Source organism: Portunus trituberculatus, chromosome 24 (assembly GCF_017591435.1).
Source record: "Portunus trituberculatus isolate SZX2019 chromosome 24, ASM1759143v1, whole genome shotgun sequence".
Taxonomy (NCBI): domain Eukaryota; kingdom Metazoa; phylum Arthropoda; class Malacostraca; order Decapoda; family Portunidae; genus Portunus; species Portunus trituberculatus.
Genome location: NC_059278.1, coordinates 8,173,674 through 8,198,267, shown reverse-complemented (window position 1 = coordinate 8,198,267; position 24,594 = coordinate 8,173,674). Strand labels below are relative to the sequence as shown.

The 24,594-nt window shown below is 39.3% G+C and overlaps 1 protein-coding gene across 1 annotated transcript in view; it reads right to left on the bottom strand.

Annotated features, from left to right (window-relative positions):
• Nucleotides 1–1,390: 1,390 nt before the first annotated feature.
• Nucleotides 1,391–24,594, bottom strand: part of LOC123508484 — a 97,898-nt gene continuing 74,694 nt past the window's right edge. The window contains exons 13-14 of the mRNA XM_045262245.1: nt 21,282–21,505; nt 1,391–2,100 (exon numbers count right to left, since the gene is read on the bottom strand). Coding sequence (XP_045118180.1) covers nt 2,004–2,100; nt 21,282–21,505 — 321 coding nt within the window. The 3' untranslated portion in view covers nt 1,391–2,003. The remainder of the gene's footprint in view (nt 2,101–21,281; nt 21,506–24,594) is intronic.

Below are 24,594 nucleotides of genomic sequence, written 5' to 3'. Positions count from 1 at the left end.
ATTTTTCCTCTGCAGTAGACTGCTGCAGCCCAAGTCACAAAGAACATTGTTTATTGCAAAGATCCAGTGGCGTAGTTAATTTTCTGCCACCTGGCATGACCCGTGGTCTTCCAGTTTGTTGCTCTTTTCACAAGTAATACAGGATGTCTCGTGACTTAAGATAAATACTTTGGTACTTGATGGTTCAATTAATTCTAAGATGAAAATACTTTATACACATATGCTCTTCTTGCTTTTTTTTTTTTTTTTTTTTTTTGCGAGAAATTAACATACAAGTGGAATGGTTGGGTGGGCCTCCCTCCTCTTTACCCCCCTCCCTCTTTTCCCACCTCACCATGTACTTGAGTTATGTGGCAGAGCATTAAGCAATCATTATTGCATCTAATGTAGACAGTCAAAGGAAGCAGTTAACAAATGATCAAATTAAATGTCTGTTTGTGTTAGTGAAGAAAATGTACAGGAACACAGCAATCCAGTGGTTGTTAAGCAGTACTTTTTAAACATACACTGTAAATCTCCCACTTATCATTCACTGAAGTCAGTCTGTCTCAGTGTACATGTTCACACACAAAGACAAATGTTTCACCAATCAGTGTTTTATCTTTTTTGTTAAGGTGGAAACTGAAGAGGTGTGTCACAGTCAGTAACACTGAGGTCATGATACTCATATGGTGATGATAAGCATGACATGATACTATTCATTCTATGAGATGATGGGAGGGATTACATCATTGCAGCTCAAGACAGTAGGCTATGCTAGCTGTTGTATTGTGATGAAGACAATAGAGTGGCAAGCCCTGCATGGCACCAGTACAAGCACAAACACACAAAGGAGCAGAATTTAAGGAACAAACCACAATCTGACATCACTCAGAAAAAATATCATAATATACCTAAACTCTACAGTGATGTTCCCAGTAGTGAAGATCCCACCATGCCCAGATCCTTCACCATGAAGCGGGAGATTTGCCAACCACTGTATTTTCTTGACTGACACAAACAAAAAAATCTATCTGTCATTTGCTGTTTGCTGTGATGCTTTGGCAGTGTGCATTAGACATACCTAGGCTAATAATGATTACTTAATGCCATGTGCCACAACTTAGTACATAAGTAGCGTGGTGAGGCTGAGTGGGGCAGGGAGGCCTACCCAGGTGGACCAGACTGCACTGCACTCTTCCACGTTAATTTCTTGCAACTGAAGCAAAACACAGCTTATGTGTATATATTATTTTCCACTTAGAATGTACTTTAACTCACAGGACACCCTTTATAATATTAAAATACACATTAACCTCATAAAGTATAATTGTGTGTGTGTGTGTATATATATATATATATATATATATATATATATATATATATATATATATATATATATATATATATATATATATATATATATATATCAGAGCAATTCAGCTGGCTTTTATTGGAAAAGATGTATCTAGGTATATGTGTATCAAGAAATTGGGCCTAGGCCTAGTTATCAATAGCACACACAGACCCAATAATGTAAAACTGACAACTGAGAGGACCAAAAGTGCCACTCAGGGGAGAGACCTCCCCTCCTCTACTTAGCTGTGCCAGTACAAAGACCTATAATCCATTTAACTGGTCACCTGGGAGAATTTGTTAGCACACTTCAAGACCCCTACTCTGCACCCTAAAAAATAAAATCACAAGTTTAACTCATAACAAAGTTATGAATGTTTAGAGTTATTTGGAATGTATAATTTGTTAATTACACAAAATTATTTAACCTCTCATAATATATCAGTGTTCCAAATATAACCAAAGCAAAAGAAGGTTCTTATTTATGTATCACTGAAAATTTTCTTGAAGTAGATTAAAAGTACACAGTATATGTATCACAATTGCATGAACTGCCTCATGTCAAGGTACATTTCATATGGTGAATCCCTTAGAAAATGAAAAATGTTGCCTTGAAAACACCAACAAATACAAAAAGAAGAGAACTCACAGCACCCATGAGGGGGAACTCATCCGTTGAGAGAAGACTGAATGGCACTGCGTTGCTGGGACTGTCGGCGCCGCAAACTCTCACGGAGGGAGGAAGGAATGTTGGCAAGAAATTCCCTATGGAAATAGGCATAGCATATAAGTTGAAAATCTTATAAAGCAATTCCTTGCACAGCTTAAATTAGTTAAAGTTATTGTATCACAATTTACAAATTTACTTTCTTTAACATCCTAGTTAACCAGTCTTTAACATCTTAGTAAACTGGTTATTCATAAATTATATATTTTCTCTAAATATTTTGTTTCAAACTATTTCCTACTGTAATAAATAAAACAAAACATCTCATTAAATACTAATGATACTGTGCAGAATTTGTCATTTTAACCCACGAAAATAACCCTCTGCTATTGCGCCTTCTGCTATCATGTTTTATTGCTTTCACGCATACTTAAAAAAGTTGCACATGTTTCTATATCGTGCATGAAATTACATCACGCGCCCATCATTCAAAAACTTGCAGCTTATCATGTGATATGATAGTTGAGTTTCTCTATATACTTTTACTGAGAAATAGTTATTCACATATTTTCCCAATCTATCCATCGCCTTACCTCCTAATCATCCACAATGAGGAACCGCATTTGATGAGATATAGATTGCATCTTTTTCCAGTACTTTTACCTACCTTAGCTGCATGCATGATTATTTTATTGCTGTTATTATTATCATTACCAGTATTATCACTTTAAAAATTAATTGTCTTGATGAAAGAAATCTAACTTGTGAGGCTGTGATGCATGTTCATGAATAGCAGCTGATTGCCACTCTGATTCAATGCCCTCTAGTGGTGAAAAGTAACACAAAGTTCATAATCATGACAAAACACATCAACACCATCACCATTATGGGCTTATGGCAGCAGGTGGTAAAAGACTGAGCTACACAATTTCCTGCAAACTACAAGTGATAGACTAGCAGCAGCAAGAGCTTTTTAGTTACCACCTACGGAAAAATGCTAAGTGTCTGGCGACAGCAAGATGCATTTTATTTATGTTATTAGTGATTGTTCTTATTATGTTGCTATATGATTCTTGATTTGGTAAGTTTTTTTATAATGTATTATTTCTTTATTTTTATACTATTTTATGGTATGAGAACTGGGCAAAAAGTAGCAAAAAATGACAGCTTGGGGATCCTAGTGTCAATTTCATTTATCACCATAGGTTCTTCACTTCAGCTACCATAATTTCTGCTATCACGCAGTGATACAGATGTACCAATCAGGAGCGACAGCAGAGGGTTGAGTGTACTAACATATGGAACACCATGCCTAAAAGGAATCATGGGTCACCCTTGGCCAAACTTGGTTCATTGTATGTAACACTTTTTCCATCCTTCTTCTATCCAATAGTAGTGGATATGACTCTCTTGTACTGGAAGGAAGTCCCTCAAAAAATGTAGGGAAGGGATGACAGGGAGATAACGTCAAATCACGCTCACTCAACCATGGCGAAGCAATGACAACAGTCCCTTTACACATGCTTTGGTGATAGATTGCTCTCATGTAATGCTAACAATTTTCTGCATAATAGCAATGGATCTGTCACTGTACAGCATAACACTATTGAAAAATTAGTGCAATGATGTCTGGTCATTTTGATGAGGTAAGTAAAGCTTACTATATTTTCATGTCAGAAATACTCAAATACTGTATTTTCATGTCAGAAATACTCAAATATTAAACCAGAATTTATGTCCAAAAATGGATTAAATGTTAGCACTGAAGAAAACACAACTATTGTAAGCTTTATTAGAGAAAAAAAATAGCAAGAGATATCAATAAATAACCAAGCTCTAAAGGTTGCCAATACTTGACACCTTTTTTTTTTTTTTTTTTTTTTGTGTGTGTGTGTGTATTTACCTAGTTGTATTTACCTAGTTGTAGTTTTACAGGGCCTGGGCTTTATGCTCGTGTGGCCCCGTCTCCATATCTACACTTATCCAATCTTACTTTAAAAGTGTGCACACTCGTTGCAGACACTACTTCTTCATCTAAACTGTTCCACGTCTCAATACATCTCTGCGGGAAACTATATTTTTTAATAGACACCTACCGAAACTATATTTTTTAATAGACACCTACCGAAACAATAACTTACTCCCAGTGAGATCTAATAGCACTAGTTTAGGAGGTGCTGTGAACCTTCCATTAAAGCTAGTTGTGATCTCGTTGAATGTTTCCCTTTGTGTCTCACAACTCAAGGGGGTAGTCACAGCCTACCCTCTAAAGACAGCTCTCCTTCTTCACACAAAACTACATGCACTTACCACACATACACCCTTCACTCCAAATCAAAATTTAAAAGAAAAATGGGACCCCAAATAAACAACGCCTCGGAGTCCCCCTCTGGGGAGGGGACCAAAAGTGTCCCCAGGTCAGACACCTCTTCTGTTGAAAACCACAAATGCCTTGACACCTCCCTCAACTTTTTCTACATTAACTTCTGCAACATTCGCGGTCTTAGATCTAATTTTCAATCTGTGGAACACCACCTCTCCTCTACTAAACCTCATCTTTTCCTCACCGAAACACAGCTGTCTGAGGCAACAGACAGTAGCCCCTTCTCTGTTCCCTCCTACTTTCTCTATTCTCATTTTCATTCCAAAGCTGGATGTTGCGTCTATGTACGCAACGACTTAACTTGCTCTCGTGCCCACGCTCTTGAGTTTTCGAATTTTCCACCATCTGGCTACGACTTAACAGTCACTCTCAAACTAAATTCATCTGTGCTGTTTATCTCTCCCCTAACTCTTCTGACTATAGTAATTTCTTCGACTACTTAACTTCTAAAGTGGAGCACATTCTGTCCCTCTACCCTTTCGCTGAGATTTCCATTCTTGGAGATTTCAATGTTCACCACCAGCTTTGGCTTTCCTCTCCTTCACTGACCACCCTGGTGAACTAGCCTTCAACTTTGCTATCCTCCATGACCTAGAGCAACTGGTGCAACACCCTACTCATATTCCTGACCGTCTTGGAGACACGCCCAACATTCTTGATCTCTTCCTCACCTCTAACCCTTCTGCTTATGCTGTCACCCTTTCATCTCCGTTGGGCTCCTCCGATCACAATCTCATTTCTGTATCTTGTCCTATTTTTCCAATCCCTCCCAGGATCCCCAAAGCGAAGGTGCCTCTGGCGTTTGCCTCTGCCAGTTGGGGGACCTGAGGAGGTATTATGCTGATTTTCCTGGAATGATTATTGCTTCCGTGTCAGAGACCCATCTCTTTGTGCTGAACGCATAACAGAGGTGTTAGTATCTGGCATGGAGGCGTACATTCCTCATTCTTTTCTCAACCTAAACCTTCTAAACCTTGGTTTAACTCAGCCTGTTCTCGTGCTATACATGATAGAGAGGTTGCCCACAAAAGGTACTTGAGCCTTCCATCTCCTGAATCTCATGCACTTTATATCTCTGCCCGGAATCATGCCAAGTCTGTTCTTCAACTTGCCAAACACTCTTTCATAAATAGGAAATGTCAAAATCTTTCAAACTCAAACTCTCCTCATGACTTCTGGCATCTAGCCAAAAACATCTCAAATAACTTCACTTCTTCATCTTTTCCTCCTTTATTTCATCCTGATGGCACCACTGCCATCTCTTCTGTCTCTAAAGCTGAACTCTCTTCTCAAACCTTTGCTCACAACTCCACCTTGGACGATTCTGGGCTTGTCCCTCCCTCTCCTCCTCCCTCTGACTATTTCATGTCTACAATCAAAATTCTTCGTAATGATGTTTTCCATGCCCTTCCTGGCCTAAACCCTCGGAAGGCTTATGGACCTGATGGGGTCCCTCCTATTGTTCTCAAAAACTGTGCTTCTGTGCTTGCACCTTGCCTCTTCCAACTTTGTCTATCGACTTTTATCTTTCCTTCCTGCTGGAAGTTCACCTACATTCAGCCTGTTCCTAAACAGGGTGACCGTTCTAACCCCTCAAACTACCGTCCTATAGCTTTAATCTCTTGCTTGTCTAAAGTTTTTTAATCTATCCTGAATAGGAAGATTCTCAAACATCTGTCACTTCACAATCTTCTGTCTGATCACCAGTATGGCTTCCGTCAAGGTCGATCTACTGGTGGTGATCTGGCTTTCCTTACTGAGTCTTGGTCATCCTCTTTTAGAGACTTCGGTGAAACTTTTGCTGTTGCGTTAGACATATCAAAAGCTTTTGATAGAGTCTGGCATAAAGCTTTGATTTCAAAACTGCCCTCTTACGGCTTCTATCCTTCTCTCTGCAACTTTATCTCAAGTTTCCTTTCCGACCGCTCTATTGCTGCTGTGGTAGACGGCTACTGTTCTTCTCCTAAACCTATTAATAGTGGTGTTCCTCAGGGTTCTGTCCTGTCACCCACTCTCTTTCTATTATTCATTAATGACCTTCTTAACCAAACTTCTTGCCCTATCTACTCCTACGCTGATGATACCACCCTACATCTTTCCACGTTCTTTCAGAGACGTCCAACCCTTCAGGAAATTAACAGATCACGCGGGAACGCCACGGAACGCCTGACTTCTGATCTTTCTAAAATTTCCGAATAGGGCAGAGAAAATCTAGTAGTTTTCAATGCCTCAAAACTCAATTCCTCCATCTATCAACTCGACACAACCTTCCAGACAACTATCCCTCTTCTTCAATGACACTCAACTGTCTCCTCTTCCACAATGAATATCCTCGGTCTGTCCTTTGCTCATAATCTTAACTGGAAACTTCACATCTCATCTCTTGCTAAAACAGCTTCTATGAAGTTAGGTGTTCTGAGGCGTCTCCGCCAGTTTTCTCGCCCTCCAACTCCTTACTCTGTATAAGGGCCTTATCCGTCCCTGTATGGAGTACTCTTCGCATGTTTGGGGGGGTTCCAGTCACACAGCTTTGCTTGATAGGGTGGAATCGAAAGCTCTTCGTCTCATCAACTTCCCTCCTCTGACTAACTGTCTTCACTCTCTTTCTCACTGCCGAAATGTTGCATCCCTTTCTATATTTTATCGCTATTTTCATGGTAACTGTTCTACTGATCTTGCTAACTGCATGCCTCCCCACCTCCTGCGGCCACGCAGCACAAGGCTTTCTTCTTCCTCTCATTCCTATTCTGTCCAACTCTCTAATGCAAGAGTTAACCAGTACGCTCAATCATTCATCCCTTTCACTGGTAAACTCTGGAACTCCCTCCCTGCATCTGCATTTCCAAATTCCTACAACTTGTCTTCTTTTAAGAGGGAGGTATCGAGGACATTTGCTCCCCTAATTCTGGCTGATGGTCTTGGCACTTTTTCTACTCTTTGGAGAGCCAGCGCTCAAGTGGGCTTTTTTCTAACTTTCTTTTTTTTGCCCTTGGCTGGCCTTCTTCCCTACGTAAAAAAAAAAGAAGAAAAAAAAATCTTCCTTTTCTCAGCTTTTTACTATGCGATCTTGTGTTTCGGATGTCATATTCTTCTCTCAGGATCAGTTTCTCATTATCCACTTGGTCCATTCCGTTGATCAATTTATAAACTTATACCAGGTCTCCTCTCTCCCTTCTTTGTTCCAGGGTTGGTAGATCCATAGCCTTTAGTCTCTCCTCATATGTCATCCCTTCAAATTCTGGAACCATTCTTGCAGCTATTTTTTGTAGCCTCTCCAATTTCCTTATGTGTTTCTTTTTATGAGGGGTCCACACTACTCCTGCATATTCCAATCTGGGTCTTATTATAGTACTTATTAATTTCTTCATCATTTCTTAGTCCATGTAGTGAAATGCTACTCCAATATTCCTTAGCAAATTATATGTTTCTCTAAAAATTCTATCAATATGGCTTACTGGTTGATTGTTTTCTTCCATCGTCACTCCTAAGTCCTTTTCCTTTTTTACTTTCTCCAGTTCTACTCCATCTCCCATCTTATAGATTCCTACAGGTCATCTTTCACTCTTTCCCATTTCCATGACATGGCTTTTGTTCACATTGAATTCCATTTCCCACTTCTTACTCCATTCCCAGATCTTATTTAGGTCTTCTTGCAGTATTTCACAATCCTCCTTTTGCTTTATAACTCTGCACAGTTTCGTATCGTCTGCAAACAAATTTATGTAGCTGTTCACTCCTTCTGGCATGTCGTTAATATAAATGAGGAAAAGTATTGGTGCCAATACTGACCCTGTGGCACTCCGCTCTACTGCTCTCCACTTGGACTTCATATCTTTAACTACCGTCCTTATTTCTCTCCCCCTCAAATAATTTTCTATCCATCTCAATGTGCTTCCTTTTAAGCCACCCTTCTCCTCTAACTTCCACAGTAATCTTGCATGTGGCACTTTGTCAAACGCCTTTTTTAAATCCAAATAAATGCAGTCAACCCATCCCTCTCTCTTGTACTCTATCAACTATTCTAGAATAGAAACTCAATAAATTAGTTACACAAGACCGTCCTTTTCTAAAACCAAATTGGCTATTTGATATTAATTTGTTGTCTTCAAGGAACTCGATCCATTGTTTCTTTATTATTCTTTCACACATCTTGCATATTACACTAGTTAGTGATACCGGTCTGTAATTTAAAGGTTCTTCCTTCCTTCCGCTCTTATATATGGGAACCACCTCAGCTCTTTTCCATTTTACTGGCACTGTTCCATTTTCTATTGAGCATTTTATGATGTTGTATATAGGACTTGCTAGTTCTTCCCTACATTCTTTTAGTATTCTGCCTGAGACTTCATCCGGTCCCATTGCCTTCTCTTCATCCAGTTCCTTCATTAACTCTTTTATTTCAAGCTTGGTTACTTTAATCTCTTTCATATAGATTGTCTCTCTATTACTCTGTGAATTTGGATTCCTTAGTAAAGACCTCCTGGAATTTTTTATTTAATAGTTCTGCCATACTTTTTGGGTCTTCCACCATCCCGTTCTCTCCTTTTAACCTTTCTATTGTTTCTTTTTGCCTAATTTTTCTATTTATGAATCTATAGAACAATTTTGGTTGCTCCTTACATTTTTCGACAGTGTCTTTTTCGAAGTTCTTTTCCTCTTTCTTCCTCACCTTAACATATTCATTTCTTGCTGCTTTGAAGTTTTCCTTATTTGCTGGATTCCTATTTCTCCTCCACCTTTTCCATGCTCCATCTCTTTTCTCCTTTGCCTTGGCACACCTTGCATTAAACCAATCTTTCTTTCCTTCTTCTTTAGGTCTATATTTTGGGACATATTCCCTGACTCCTGTTTTGTATATTTCCAAAAATAAGTTATATTTGTCTTGCATTGTCTCTGAGTTTTCCATCTCCTCCCAGTCTACGTTTTAAAATAGTTCTTGAGATTCTCAATATCAGCCTTTCTGTAATTTAATCGGTCTCCTTTGTATGAATCGTCTCTATCTTCCTTTCCTCTTCTATATCTATTTCTAATATTGCATGGTCACTCTTTCCCAATGGGCACTTATATCTTATATCATCATTCATTTGTATACCCTTGTAAAAACTAGGTCCAATCTCGCTCGTCGATACCTCTGAATCTTGTGCATTCCTTTACTCTCTGGTCCATCATATTGTCTATCATTAGGTTCAGAATCTTTCTCCCAGGCTTCTTCCCCATACCACTTTCATAATTTTCCCAGTCCACTTCTTTACAGTTGAAATCTCCTACTAATATCACTTTTCTCCTTTCTTTAACGATTCTCATTAGACTCCTTATTGTGTCATCTATCATGTCTTTATATTCTTGATTGATCCATGAATTTGTTTTTGGTGGCACATATGTTACAATGATTGTTATCTCTTTTTTATTAATATGCATCTTAATATACAATACTTCTGCTTTTCCTTCCCTATATTCCATTTCACTTATCACTATCTCTTTCCTTAACATAATCATGACTCCTCCTCCTCCTTTACCCACTCTGTCTCTTCTCCATACATTATACCTATTGTCCAAGTCTATTTTGATTGCCTTATTTAGTTTTGTTTCAGCCAGGCATACAATATCTGGATTTTCTTTCCTAATGTAATCTCTTAATTCTAATTTACTTGATAAAACCCCGTCTATGTTCGTATACATAATTTTTAGTCTTTTGCCTTTATTGTTTTTAGTTAAACTTGTTCCACTTTTGTGTGTGTGTGTGTGTGTGTGTGTGTGTATTTACCTAGTTGTAGTTTTACAGGGCCTGGGCTTTATGCTCGTGTGGCCCCGTCTCCATATCTACACTTATCCAATCTTACTTTAAAAGTATGCACACTTGTTGCAGACACTACTTCTTCATTCAAACTGTTCCACGTCTCAATACATCTTTGTGGGAAACTATATTTTCTAACATCTCTCAGACCTCTTCCCTTTCTCAGCTTCTTTACTATGCGATCTTGTGCTTCGAATGTCATATTCTTCTCTCAGGATCAGTTTCTCATTATCCACTTGGTCCATTCCGTTGATCAATTTATAAACTTGTATCAGATCCCCTCTCTCCCTTCTTTGTTCCAGAGTTGGTAGTCTCTCCTCATATGTCATCCCTTCAAATTCTGGAACCATTCTTGTAGCCATTTTTTGCAGTCTCTCCAACTTCCTTATGTGTTTCTTTTTATGAGGGGTCCACATTACTCCTGCATATTCCAATTTGGGTCTTATTATAGTACTTATCAATTTCTTCATCATTTCTTTGTCCATGTAGTGAAATGCTACTCAAATATTCCTTAGCAAATTATATGTCTCTCTAAAAATTCTATCAATATGGCTTACCGCTTGATTGTTTTCTTCCATCATCACTCCTAAGTCCTATTCCTTTTTTACTTTCTCCAGTTCTACTCCATCTCCCATCTTATAGATTCCCACGGGTCGTCTTTCACTCTTTCCCATTTCCATGACATGGCTTTTGTCCACATTGAATTCCATTTCCCACTTTTTACTCCATTCCTAGATCTTATTTAGATCTTCTTGCAGTATTTCACAATCCTCTTTTTGCTTTATAGCTCTGCACAGTTTCATATCATCTCCAAACAAATTTATGTAGCTGTTCACTCCTTCTGGCATGTCGTTAATATAAATGAGGAAAAGTACTGGTGCCAATACTGATCCCTGCGGCACTCTGCTTTCTACTGCTCTCCACTTGGACTTCATATCATATCCTTATTTCTCTACCCCTCAAATAATTTTCTATCCATCTCAATGTGCTTCCTTTTAAGCCACCCTTCTCTTCTAACTTCCAACCCATCCCTCTCTCTCTTGTACTCTATCAACTATTCTAGAATAGAAACTCAATAAATTAGTTACACACAACCGTCTTTTTCTAAAACCAAATTGGCTATTTGATATTAATTTGTTGTCTTCAAGGAACTCAATCCATTGTTTCTTTATTATTCTTTCACACATCTTGCATATTACACTAGTTAGTGATACAAGTATGTAATTTAAAGGTTCTTCCTTCCTTCCGCTCCTATATATGGGAACCACCTCAGCTCTTTTCCATTCTACTGGTACTGTTCCATTTTCTATTGAGCATTTTATGATGTTGTATATAGGACTTGCTAGTTCTTCCCTACATTCTTTCAGTATTCTGCCTGAGACTTCATCCAGTCCCATTGCCTTTTCTTCATCCAATTCCTTCACTAATTCTTTTTATTTCAAGCTTGGTTACTTTAACCTCTTTCATATAGACTGTCTCTCTATTACCATGCGGCCTTTCAAATTTGGATTCCTTAGTAAAGACCTCCTGGAATTTGTTATTTAATAGTTCTGCCATACTTTTTGGGTCTTCCACCATCCTGTTCTCTCCTTTTAACCTTTCTATTGTTTCTTTTTGCCTAATTTTTCCATTTATGAATCTGTAGAACAATTTTGGTTGCTCCTAACATTTTTCGAGAATGTCCTTTTCAAAGTTCTTTTCCTCTTCCTTCCTCACCTTAACATATTCATTTCTCTCGCTGCCTTGAAGTTTTCCTTATTTGCTGGATTTCTATTTCTCCTCCACCTTTTCCATGCTCCATCTCTTTTCTCCTTTGCCCTAGCACACCTTGCATCTTTCTTTCCTTCTTCTTTAGGTCTATATTTCGGGACATATTCCCTGACTCCTGTTTTGTATATTTCCAAAAATAAATTATACTTCTCTTGCATCGTCTCTGAGTTTTCCATCTCCTCCCAGTTTACTTTTTTAAAATAGTTCTTGAGATTCTCAATATCAGCCTTTCTGTAATTTAATCGGTCTCCTTTGTATGAATCGTCTCTATCTTCTTTTCCCTCTTCTATATCCATTTCTAATATTACATGATCACTCTTTCCCAATGGGCACTTATATCTTATATCATCATTCACTTGTATACCCCTAGTAAAAACTAGGTCCAATCTCGCCGGCTCGTTGTTTCTTCTGAATCTTGTGAATTCCTTTACTCTCTGGTCCATCATATTGTCTATCATTAGGTTCAGGAATCTTTCTCCCCAGGCTTCTTCCCCCATACAGCTTTCATAATTTTCCCAGTCCACTTCTTTTCAGTTGAAATCTCCTACTAATATCACTGTTCTCCTTTCTTTAACGATTCTCATTAGACTCCTTATTGTGTCATCTATCATGTCTTTATATTCTTGATTGATCCATGAATTTGTTTTTGGTGGCACATATGTTACAATGATTGTTAACTCTTTTTTATTAATATGCATCTTAACATACAGTGTGTGTGTGTGTGTGTGTGTGTGTGTGTGTGTGTGTGTGTGTGTGTGTGTGTTGGGATATATAACTACCTTCCCATATGCAGCGCTTCATATGTATTTACAACCAATCCTTGCAAATTTCTGTATCTACTCTTGTTGAATATAGCCCTAAAAAATGGTACAGAAGTCTCTTCCTACACAACCAAGATCCACTTCACCACAACTTTCTACATTCAAAACACTTGTTTGTCTGCTGCCATTTCTTAGTGGCCAAGTTGTATAACTGAGTATAGTAATAGTGGTGGAAGACTAACAAGTCTATCATTCAAAATGACAAATTTTCACTGAAACAGCAGTGCTGATCTTCCAGAAAGAAAATTATTGCATATCAAGACTGACTGACTGACTTCAAAAATATTAATTATAGCAATCCTGTTAAGACGTGCACTTTTTCTTTTCCTAGCAAATTTGGCTAACAAGGGTTCTCAACCTTTTTCTCGTTAAAACATGAATGTTAATTTAGTGACTGACACTAATTCAATATGGAATTGTACCGCAAAGGATATTTGATTAGCCATCTAAGTACCCCTGGAATCAGGGCCAGACTGGCAAAAAGAAGAACCAGGAGTTTTCCTGACGCGCTGACCTAGGATGCGTCTCTCTCTCTCTTTTACAGGTTGCCGGTGCACTCTGACTATTTTTTCCAAGTCAGAGAGGCAGGGCAGGCCAATCAGAGGCCATTCAGGTCAGTAGCATGTGAGGAGGGCAAGACAACTGGTTTATTTTAATTAACACCTGCCCCAACAGTCCTCACTAACCACAGGGAGATGGCGGCATAGTGGATAAGGTAGGGAGCGTGGGATTGGGCAGACGTCCACATGTAGGTTTGAATCACACCACATACTGCTTTGAAGCTATGCCATTTGTCGAGTGGTTTAAAGTTACCTACATGTCACCATGATGCCCAGATTCTAGGTGGTTACACCAAAGATGTGGTTGGGTGGTGATATGGGCCCTAATATGGAACCACTATAATTAAAATTGCCTGTGCCGCTAATGGCCGGAAGCTGAACAGCACTTCCTACATATACAGTGGTACCTTGGAGCATGAACAATTTGGATTACGAACAAAAAAATTTTTTTTTTTTTGCATTGGAGGACGAACTTTGCTTTGGAGAGTGAACAATAACAAATGCAGACAACAGATTGCACGCAGCACTGTGTGGTCAGCCGACTGCATGCTGGGGCACCATGCTGCCTCAGTGCCTCAGGAGTGTTGTTTGTAGTTGTTTGGTTGTTGTTTTGTGATGCCGCAGATAATAATATTAATTTTTTTTTTCTTATTAAGATCACTACCTAGCGTAGCATCACACATGGTCATGAGACATACAGACAGACGTATGGAAAATTCTAGAAGATCTGAGGGGAAGAGAGAGTATCCAGCTCATGAATTAAAAGCCTTAACCCTTATAGCCCGTCAGGCACGATCGTGGCTCTTACATTAGGCCCGTCAGGCTTTGTTTGCTAGTCAGGCTTTTCACGGTCCAGATATATCTTAGATCTGGACCGTGCGCTCTCCTTTATGCCGCACAGTTTGTTTATGCTTGAGGCTCTCTGTCATATATTGAGGCTTGTCATTGGCCCATTGTTTTCAAGATGGTGGACACTTAGCCAATCATGTATCAGCCTTTACAAGGATATGTTTGTGGAAGTGTGAGAATGGTGAGCGCACATGTCAGTATGCTGTATTTTATAATTTCTTATGTATTTCTTGGTGAGATATAAGATATACATGTATTTCCATGAATAAGTAATCAGTTCAGAAACATATTATGATGCATGACAATATTGGAAGCATTATTTTTATCTCATTATTAGTTTAGAGAAGAGTGCGTATTGCTGGCTTGATGGAGTCATCTGAGGAGGATGTGTTGACGCTTGTTTCTGACCGTGAAGTTGAATTTTCATATTACACTTTGCTTACTTCCCCGAATTATTTTCCATAATGAATGCAGTATATCAAAGAAAAACTTATTGGCTTATATAAGAGTGTGTGGTGCTGGCTTGATGGAGTCACATGAGGAGGATGTGGTGACACTTGTTTCTGACCACGAGAAGTTGAGTTTTCATTATATTACATTTTGCTTACTTTCCTGCTTTATTTTCCTATCTCCTATAGTTATAGCATAATAGTAGTAGTAGTAGTATATATAGTAAGAGTATGCATAAAGTAAGAAATTAGGAGAAAAATACAATTTTTTTGGTCTTGGGAGGTGGTTTGGAACGAATCATAATTTCTTACATAAGAATACATGTATTTTGATGCTTTGGAGTAAGAACGTTTTGGAGCAAGAACAAAATTTTGACAGATTAAGTTTGTATTCCAAGGCACCACTGTACTCTTCAAGTATGCCTACAGGTGCTATAGGCCATAAAAAAGTAATAAAAAAAAAAAAAAACCCAGCATGTGGAAGGAACAGTGCGTGACATATGCTACGGTGTCGTATGTGTTTATTTTATGTGTGTAGCGACTTGCGAGCAGAAAGGGAGAGAGGAGGAAGGGGCAAGGCCAGGGTGGCCTGGTTACATGAATGACTCCTGGCCTGAAAAGGTCTCCCAGTCTGGCACTGCCTGGAATGTTAATTTAATGACTGACACTAACTCAATATGCAATGGTACTGCAAAGGATATTATTGATCAGCCATCTAAGTACCCCAGAAAATGTTCTTGTGAATCCCAGTGGATTTGTAAACCACAAGTTGAGAACTCATAGGATAACATGTTCTACCTATAATTATTACTTGTACAAGCTTTAAGATTAAGAATATAAATTACATTGAAAAATGCAAATTTTGCTATACAGGTTTCCCTCACTATTCGATGGTTCGTTATTTGATATTTTGATTATCTGATAGTTATTCATTTTATCCACTCGCTTTTTTTCCATTGTCATGGCTTGTGTATCTTATCACTACCCGATCACCAGAATGTACGCAAATGCACCACAATCGCAGCACCATCCATGCCGCATCAGCCACCCATCGAAACTCATTCATGATGATAGCCTTTCAGTTGTGTTCACTCAGCCAGAGTTTGTATTTTGCTAAAATTTACATTCATTGTTGGGTATTACGAGTGATACGAGCGTGATGTCTTCTACATGGGCTGCAACACTTAGTGCTGGTGAACTAAAGGCCAAAAGATCAAGAAAAAGCTTTAAATTGTTCAGCACAATGAGGGAGAAGATGCCAACTTCATCACCAGAACCCTGCAGTTCCCCAATCCACTGTCTCCACTGTCATCAAACAAGCAGCAGGTGTGAAGAAAGCAGATGAGACAATCAATCAATCATCACCTCGCCTACCCTATGGCACCACTCCAGGCGGTCATGCATCGAGTCTACATGCAGGCTCCCTTCCCATGCCAAGTAACTCCCAACAAGAGGCATCGACATGCCGTGGCCAAGAGTTCTGTGGACATCCCCTTGGCCTCCTCCATGCTGGGTTAACCCTTTCGGAGACATGCTGATATGCAAGATTGACTTCTACTTTTATGGCAAAAACACTAACAAAGAAGAGGAAGCTAATAATGGAGGAAATGGAAAGACTCTTAGGGCTGTGTATTGATGACAAAACTTGCCGTCGCATCCCTTTTTCTACCTCCCTTGTGACAATTAAAAGCCCTATCAATCTATGCCAATTTGCAGAAGAAGGGCCTGTTCCATCCACTGCATCTGGATTTTATTAAGACTTCAGCTACTGTAAATACAAGTGGCACCTGCTAACTTAACTGAAGCTTATTTTTCTCTTATTTTTAATGCAAGAGGTTACCAAGCCAAGGGCAAAAAAAAAAAAAAAAAAAAAGGTCCACTTGAACTGCAAATTCTCTAAAAGATTAGTAAAGAATTAGCCTAAAGACAAGGAAAAATGTCTTGAAACCATACAGAAGCAAGCAGGGAATTCCAGAGTGTACCAAAGAAAGGTATGAATGATTGAGAATACTGGTTAACTCTTGTATTACAAAGTTGGACAGAATACGGATGAGAGAAAGAAGAAAGCCTTGTACAGTGAGGCCACAGGAGGAGGGGAGGCCTGCAATTAGCAAGATCAGTAGAGCAGTTAGGATGAAAATAGCGATAAAAATAGAAAGATATGCAATGTTTCAACAGTGAGAAAGAGACTGAAGACAGTAAGTCAGAGGAGGGAAGTTGATGAGATGAAAAGCTTTTGATTCCACCCTATCTAATAAAACTCTGTGAGTGGAATCCTCCCAAACATGTAAAGAATACTCCATACAAGGACAGATAAGACCTTTGTACAGAGTCAGCAGTTGGAGGAGTGAGAAACTGTTGGAGATGCCTCAGAATGCCTAACTTCATAGAAGCTGTTTTAGCAAGAGATGAGAGATGTGAAGTTTTCTGTTAAGATTATGAGTAAAGGACAGACTGAGGATATTCAGTGTGGAAGAGGGAGACAGTTGAGTGTCACTAAAGAAGAGGGGTAGTTGTCTGGAAGGTTGTGTCAAGTTGATAGATGGAGGAATTGAGTTTTTGGGGCATTGAACAGTAAGTCTTCTCTGCCCCAATCAGAAATCTTAGAAAGATCATAAGTCAGGAGTTCTGTGGCATCCGTGTGAACGGTTGGTTGTCTCTGAAAGGGTGTGGAAAATGTAAGCTGGTATCATCAATGTTGGAGTGGGTAGGCAAGAAGTTTGGTTAAGATCATTAATGAATAATAGAAAGAGAGTGGGTGAAAGGAGAGAACCCTGAAGAACACCACTATTAATAGATTTAGGAGAACAGTGGTCGTTTACCACGGCTGCATTAGAATGGTCGAAAAGGAAACTTGAGATAAAGTTGTAGAGAGAAGGATAGAAATTGTAGGAGAGCAGTTTTGAAATCAAAGCTTTGAGCCAGATTCTATTGAAAGCTTTTGATATGTCTAACCCAACAGCAAAAGTTTCACTGAAATCTTTAAAAGAGGATGAGCAAGACTTGATAAGGAACGCCAGAAGATCACTAGTAAAGCCACATTGACGGAAGTAATACTGGCAGTCAGATAAAAGATTGCGAAGTGACAGATGTTTAAGAATCTTCCTATTATGGATAAATTTAAAAAATTTAGATAAGCAAGAGATTAAAGCTATGGGATGGTAGTTTGAGGGATTAGAACGGCCTAGCTTTTTTCGAACAGGTTGAATGTAAGCAAACTTCCAGCAAGAAGGAAAGGTAGAAGTCGATAAACATAGTTGAAAGAGTTTGGCCAGGCAAGGTGCAAGCATAGAAGCAGTTTTTAAGAACAATAGGAGGGACCCCATCAGGGTCACGAGTCTTCTGAGGGTTTAGGCCAGTGAAAGCAAGGAAAACATCATTACAAAGAACTTTGATTGAAGGCATGAGATAATCAAAGGGAGGAGGAAAGGGAGGGACAAGCCCAGAATCATCCAAGATGGAGTTTTTAGCAAAGGTTTGAGAGAAGAGTTCAGCTTTTGAGACAGATGAGATGGCAGTGGTGTCATCAGGATGAAATAAAGGAGGGAGAGTTGAAGAAGTAAAGTTATTGGAGATGTTTTTGACCAGATGCCAGAGGTCATGAAGGGAGTTAGAGTTTGAAAGATTTTGACATTTTCTATTTATGAAGAGTTTGAGTTTGAAAGATATTACCATTTTTTATTTATGAAGGAGTGTTTGGCAAGTTGAAGAACAGACTTGGCATGATTCCTGGCAAAAATATAAAGTGCATGAGATTCTGGGGATGGAAGGCTCAAGTACGTTTTGTGGGCAACCTCTCTATCGTGTATAGCTTGAGAACAAGCTGTGTTAAACCTAGGTTAGCAGATTTAGGTTGAGAAAAAGAATTGTTATGGATTCAGCACACAAGAGATGGGTCTCCAACACAGAAACAGTAATCATTCTAGGAAAAATCAACATAATACAGGTAGTCTTCGATTTATACAAATTTATTTTATACGAATTCAGAGTTATACGGTGTCCAAAAATAGGGGTTATTTATCACACTGTACGAATTCCTCAGAATTATACGGTTTGAATAAAGTTAAAATTCGCGCGGCGATTTCCCGCCTGCCAGTTGTTTCCCGCCACCCGCATCCCTCTCACCCTGGCCGCGCAAGCAGCCTCATTGTTCACCTACGCATGGTTGTGGCAACATCTCCCTCTCTCGTGCTCAGTGTTTACTATGGCTACCAAGTGCCCTTTTGCATCTCCAGCTGGTGGTGATATGCCCAAGAGAGCAAGGAAGACATATAAACTGGAGGAAAGGCCAGCGAAATAGTGTTATTCGGGCCGCATTGGGCATGAACGAAGCCACGATAAGGTGCATAAAACACAATGCAACGAAGATCCGAGAATCAGCTATGAGGTTCTTCTCAAAGAAAAACAACAAAAGAAAAAACAGCAATCAATAACAAGCTTCTTCAGACCGCACACACCAAGTCAAGTAGTAACAGAATTGGAGACAGACGATCACAATGGTGACACATCAGAGGAGGAAGTAGCAAAATAGAGGAAGGAGGTACTAATAAAATAATTTTGTGTTTAATCATTTCCCTTTCTCATAGTCATTTTTATGTCTTTGTAAGTTTATTAATAAAAGCATTAATAAGCATAATAGAAATGTGCTTAATGTAAAGTGAAAGATTATTTAATTTGAACACATCCTTCAAAGTCTAGTGGTGGTGGTGGTGGTGGTGGTGGTGGTGGTGGTGGTGGTGGTGGTGGTGGTGTGAGGACACCCCTGTTCAACCAAGGGACGAAGTGGATGTGCTGGGAGTCACGCTCATGAGGATCGCGTGGCTGCTTCATGGAAAGGGGCTGGAGGTACTGTACAAAGCTCAGGTCCGCTGTTTTATACTAAAAAAAGTCTAGGGAGTTGGTATTCATTCCTTACTTTATACGATTTTTACTTTATACGGTCCCTTCTGGAACGCATCTACCGTATAAATCGATGACTACCTGTACCTCCTCAGGTCCCAAATACTGACATAAGTAAAATGTCAGAGACACCTCCACTTTCAGGGATCTTGAGGAGGGATTGGAAAAATAGGACAATACAGAAATGAGGTTGTGATTGGAGGAGCCCAATGGAGAAGATAGGGTAACAGCATAGGCAGAAGGATTAGAGGTAAGGAAAAGATCAAGAATGTTGGTTGTATCTCCAAGACAGTCAGGAATATGAGTAGGGTGTTGCACCAGTTGCTCTAGGTCATGGAGGACAGCAAAGTTGAAGGCTAGTTCACCAGGATGGTCAGTGAAGGGAGAGGAAAGCCAAAGCTGGTGGTGAACACTGAAATCTCCAAGGATGGAGATCTCTGCAAAAGGATAGAGGGACAGAATGTGCTCCACTTTGGAAGTTAAATAGTCAAAGAATTTACTATAGTCAGAGAAGTCAGGGGAGAGATAGACAGCACATATAAATTTTGTCAGAGAGTGACTACTGAGTTCAAGCCAGATGGTGGAAAACTTGGAAGATTCAAGAGCATGGGCACAAGACCAACATCCAGCTTTAGAACAAAAATGAGGATAGAGAAAGTACGAGGGAACAGAAAGGAGTTACTGTCAGTTACCTCAAACACCTGTAATTCAGCAAGGAAAAGAAGATGAGGTTTAATTGAGGAGAGGTGGTGTTCTACAGATTGAAAATTAGTTCTAAGACTGCAAATGTTGCAGAAGTTAATGAAGAAAAAGATGAGGGAGGTATCATGACATTATGAGTTGCCACCGAGAAAGCAGTTCAACCTGGGGACATTTCTGGTTCCCTCCCCAGAAGGGGACTCCAAGGGTGGATTTGGAGTCACCATTTTTTTATTTTGAATTTTAAGTGAAGGGTGAGTGTGTGCATGTAGTTTTGTGTGAAGAAGGAGAGTTGTCTTTAGAGGGCAGGCTGTGACTGCCCTCTTGAGTTGTGAGACACAAAGGGAAACATTCAGTGAGATCACAACTAGCTTTAATGGAAGGTTCACAGCACCCCTTTAACTAGTGCTGTTAGACCTCGCTGGGAGTAAATTATCATTTCAGCAAGTGTCTACTACCTCTCCATCTTGCTAGTGGATATAGGCCTAAAGGAGAAGCCACTGTATAAAAATAATGAGTTTATAACATTACCTCTTTGGGTGATGCAGAAAAGTGTTCTCTATCCCTCATTACAGTCCTATTCAATCTTTAGTTCGCTATCCAATCGTTCATTATTCGATCCGATTTTCAGGAACGTAATCCAATCTTAAAACGAGGGAAACCTGTACTTGTAAAAGTGATCAAAGTCATACAACTGATCTTATTTGCTATTTGGCTGAGGTGTGGAGAAGGAAATTATTCTATTTTGGTGTAGCAGGGACAGACAAGTGCTATATTCAAGCTCTGTTGAACAAATTACTTGCACTGTATTATGGTGAGAATCATTCTTCTCCCCTCTAGTAACCAAGAGGCAAAGATAGAAATTAAAGTATTTGAATATTTACAGATATCTTGTCCAAACTACTTCTTTTCTTACAATTATCAGCAAGATAAAGACTTTTTATATGTATATGATTATCCAAAATTTTTCAAATATTACAGTTATCTCTAAGAAAAAATTACATATTACCATATTCACAATGTCTGCATTATCACATAATCCTTTCAGTACTAACCTGAAACTTTGCACTTTCCCACTGTCTTGGGTGGGTGACATTGATGTTCTATCAGACCTACGACCAGCAGAGTTTCTCTTTGTCAAGTGGGTTTCTGAGTGAGCCTGAGTAGACAATTGTATCTGCTGGGTAAGTTGGTGAAGCTGCAGATCAAGGGCAGTTATATCTCCAATACTACGACTGGCACCCTTGGCCTCAAATCTTGACTCCACTTCAGCACTAACCTGTAAATGTCATAACCAGGTTAGTTGAAAGGTTAATCTTGGCATGGATATATGTGAAGGCATGGAGAAGTAAATGACTGTTGAATGTTATTAGGTTGTAATGTTTGAAAAAAAAATAGGTTGTAATGTTTGAAAAAAATAAAGTGAAAGAATTGTCCAAAGTTTAATAAGAACTACTTGAATGATAAAATATACTATAAAAAAAAGCCAAAATAGTTGATGTAACTACAGTATATGTACATACGTCTGCATTGCCATCACTACTTTAGTCACTCCTCAATCTCTAATTTTCTCATTACCCAATAAGCTATCACTTTGATATATCAGAGAGTTTCTTTAATTGCCAGAAAGATGAAGATCATCAATGAAGTGGTCTGATAGAGGTATTTGTGAGGCAAAGACATTTAAGAACTGTGATAAAAAAATTTGGAAGGTAATCAAGTAGGGACTAGAAGTGCTATGTTTAAACCTGAAGTTTAATCTTAAAATATTGGCTCTTGAAAGAGATTGTCATCAAACTCATAATGAGATTGCTAGTAATGAGTCAATAGGGAGCTTTAAACCATAACAGCTATTTTGACAATTCCACAAAAATAGTTCCTTTTCCATGACCAATTTTCTCAATTCTGCCTTGACCAATTGATTAAAACATAATAGCATTATGCTTATCAATCCTTCCTCTTCAATCTCCCACAAATCCAAACTCTGGGTGACATGGTGTGTTTGTGGTGAAGTGAAGTAACATTCTGCTTTTTTTCAGCCTGTGTTCAAATGGTTGTATGTCATGCAGTGGCATGACTGTGGCCTCAGATATGAGACCCTAAGCCTCCTTTATCTGCTTCCCTTACATATCATCCAGTCACTCATTCACATGAATGCCTTAATCTATCAATCTACTTACTCACTAAAGGAAATATAATGTCTGTCTGTCTGTCACTTACTACATGCAAGAAGAATTTATAAACATCACAGCTTGGAAGATGTATATGAATGAAAATTTTTTTTTTTTTCTCTCTTCAATGAAACCACATTCGAGATTTGATGTAGCAGCTTGTAATATTTTTTTTTCTCGGTAGTTATTTCAATAGAATGCTGTTTTGGAACATATTTGCCCTTATGTGGAGTGGAAATCACAAGCCACTTATCCTTGCCAGAAAACTGAAAGACAAATCATTATTTTTCCTGTAGCCATTACTATAGTTTGTATGACACTGAGGCTTTGAGAAAGACATTGTTGTACTAGCTAGGCGGATATATGACAAAAAATGGCCGAATTGTTCACTTTGGGTTAAAAGCATGGCATTTGGCACAAAGTTAGTCTAGACCCTTATGAAGATTTTCAGATATGGGGCCATCATGAATTCTGCCCAGGAAGCGAATGGCAGCCATTTTCCAATATGGCCGCCAGTAGAATATTATATGCCCCCTCCCTACGGTTTTTCGAGGACTGTTCCAAAACCAAAAAACAGGGAGCAAAAACCAAACCCACATCCTAAGAAGAATTCATAGGGCTTCTAACAAAAAAATAACATTGAAATTGGTCAAAAATGTGGGACTTATAACGTGTCAAAAGTCAAAATTTTCGCCACAAATCGACTATTTCGTAGGTAACTCAGCTGTAGCTTTTATAACTAGCCCATTTTTCGCCCAAGGCGATTGATATTTGACATGGAGATTAACTTTACATCAGTTTATCTATTTATGAGGTCAATGTCAGGTAAAGGTCATCTTAGGTCATGTCAGGTCAAATTGAAAATATACGAAATAAATCCAGATTTTAATATCAGAAGTTCAAAATGAATTTTGTGGTCATAAAAATTTTGAACCCCAAAATGCTAGAATTTTGCTCCATTAACCCTATTCAGGCTTAATTGACCCTAAGGGGTACTTGTGGGGGCACCCACGACTAATATCTCGGCCCTCATGAGCTTTAAGCCCAAATTTTTCGTGGATGTTAGCTAGGTGACCAACTCACCATGACCAGAATATGACTTTCTTAGGACACGTGCCTCAAGGCCAAGCTTGGTAAAATATGTCAATTAATAAATTTCCAGCCATGGTCCTTCTGATGACCTATGTCAGATCACTGCGAGAGTCTGACTTTGATCTCTATGTTGAGATCTTGAGCAAGCTGATTCCATGGTTCTTTGCCCTAGATCATGTGAACTATGCTCGATGGGCATCTGTTCATGTGCGAGACATGATCAGTCTGGAACACATGCATCCAGAAGTTGTTGAGGATTTTCGCAATGGAGGATTCACTGTTCGTAAGAGCCAGCGCCCATTCTCTGCAATGGCCATTGATCAGGCAAATGAGCAGAATAATGCAACCCTGAAAGAAGATGGTGGTGCTGTGGGCCTAACACAAAACCCTGAAGCATTCAGAAGATGGTCTGTTGCAGGTCCTGAGATGGCAAGGATGATTGCTGAATTTGAGTCTTCAGTGGAGGCTATGGAGAGCAAGCAGAGCAAAGAGATGAGGCACCTTGAACAGACTGCAAGCATTCAGAAGACGTTTGTCACACAGGTGTGTTCCCTGGTTGAGGTCATAACTGACATGGGGAATCCATTCATCGAGGAGAGCCAGGAGTTGATATGTCTTGACACCCATGACATCATGGATGAAGAAGCTGCCAAGTCCGTTCGTCAGGCTGAAGAACTTGGAGTACAGCAGTATCAGTCCTTTGTTGAAGAGCGCCTCGTGAATGGCAGCAAGCCTCTCAGTGACAGGATCACGAAGAACAAACTCCAACTGTTCGGACAACCTCCAGCAAGAGGCAAGTCCCAGTCCACGTCCAAGTTACAGTCTCTAAGAGTGACTGCTCACTATTTTCGCGACTGTACATTGCGTGTCAATCACGAGACGGTGATCTAAATGAATTCTTCAGACACGAAAATCAGAGGTGCCCACCGTCTCTGTCTCAGGATGGCAAGTTACGCCAGGCAAGAAGTCAGATCTTCTTGACTGCCTCACTAGCAGTGTTGAGTGTAGCATTGATGCTCCCGATTCTGATGCGATCATCCTCGATGGTGCTGCGCTTGTGAACATGCTGAAGCCAGTTGTTTGCACAACATTCAATGACTATGCA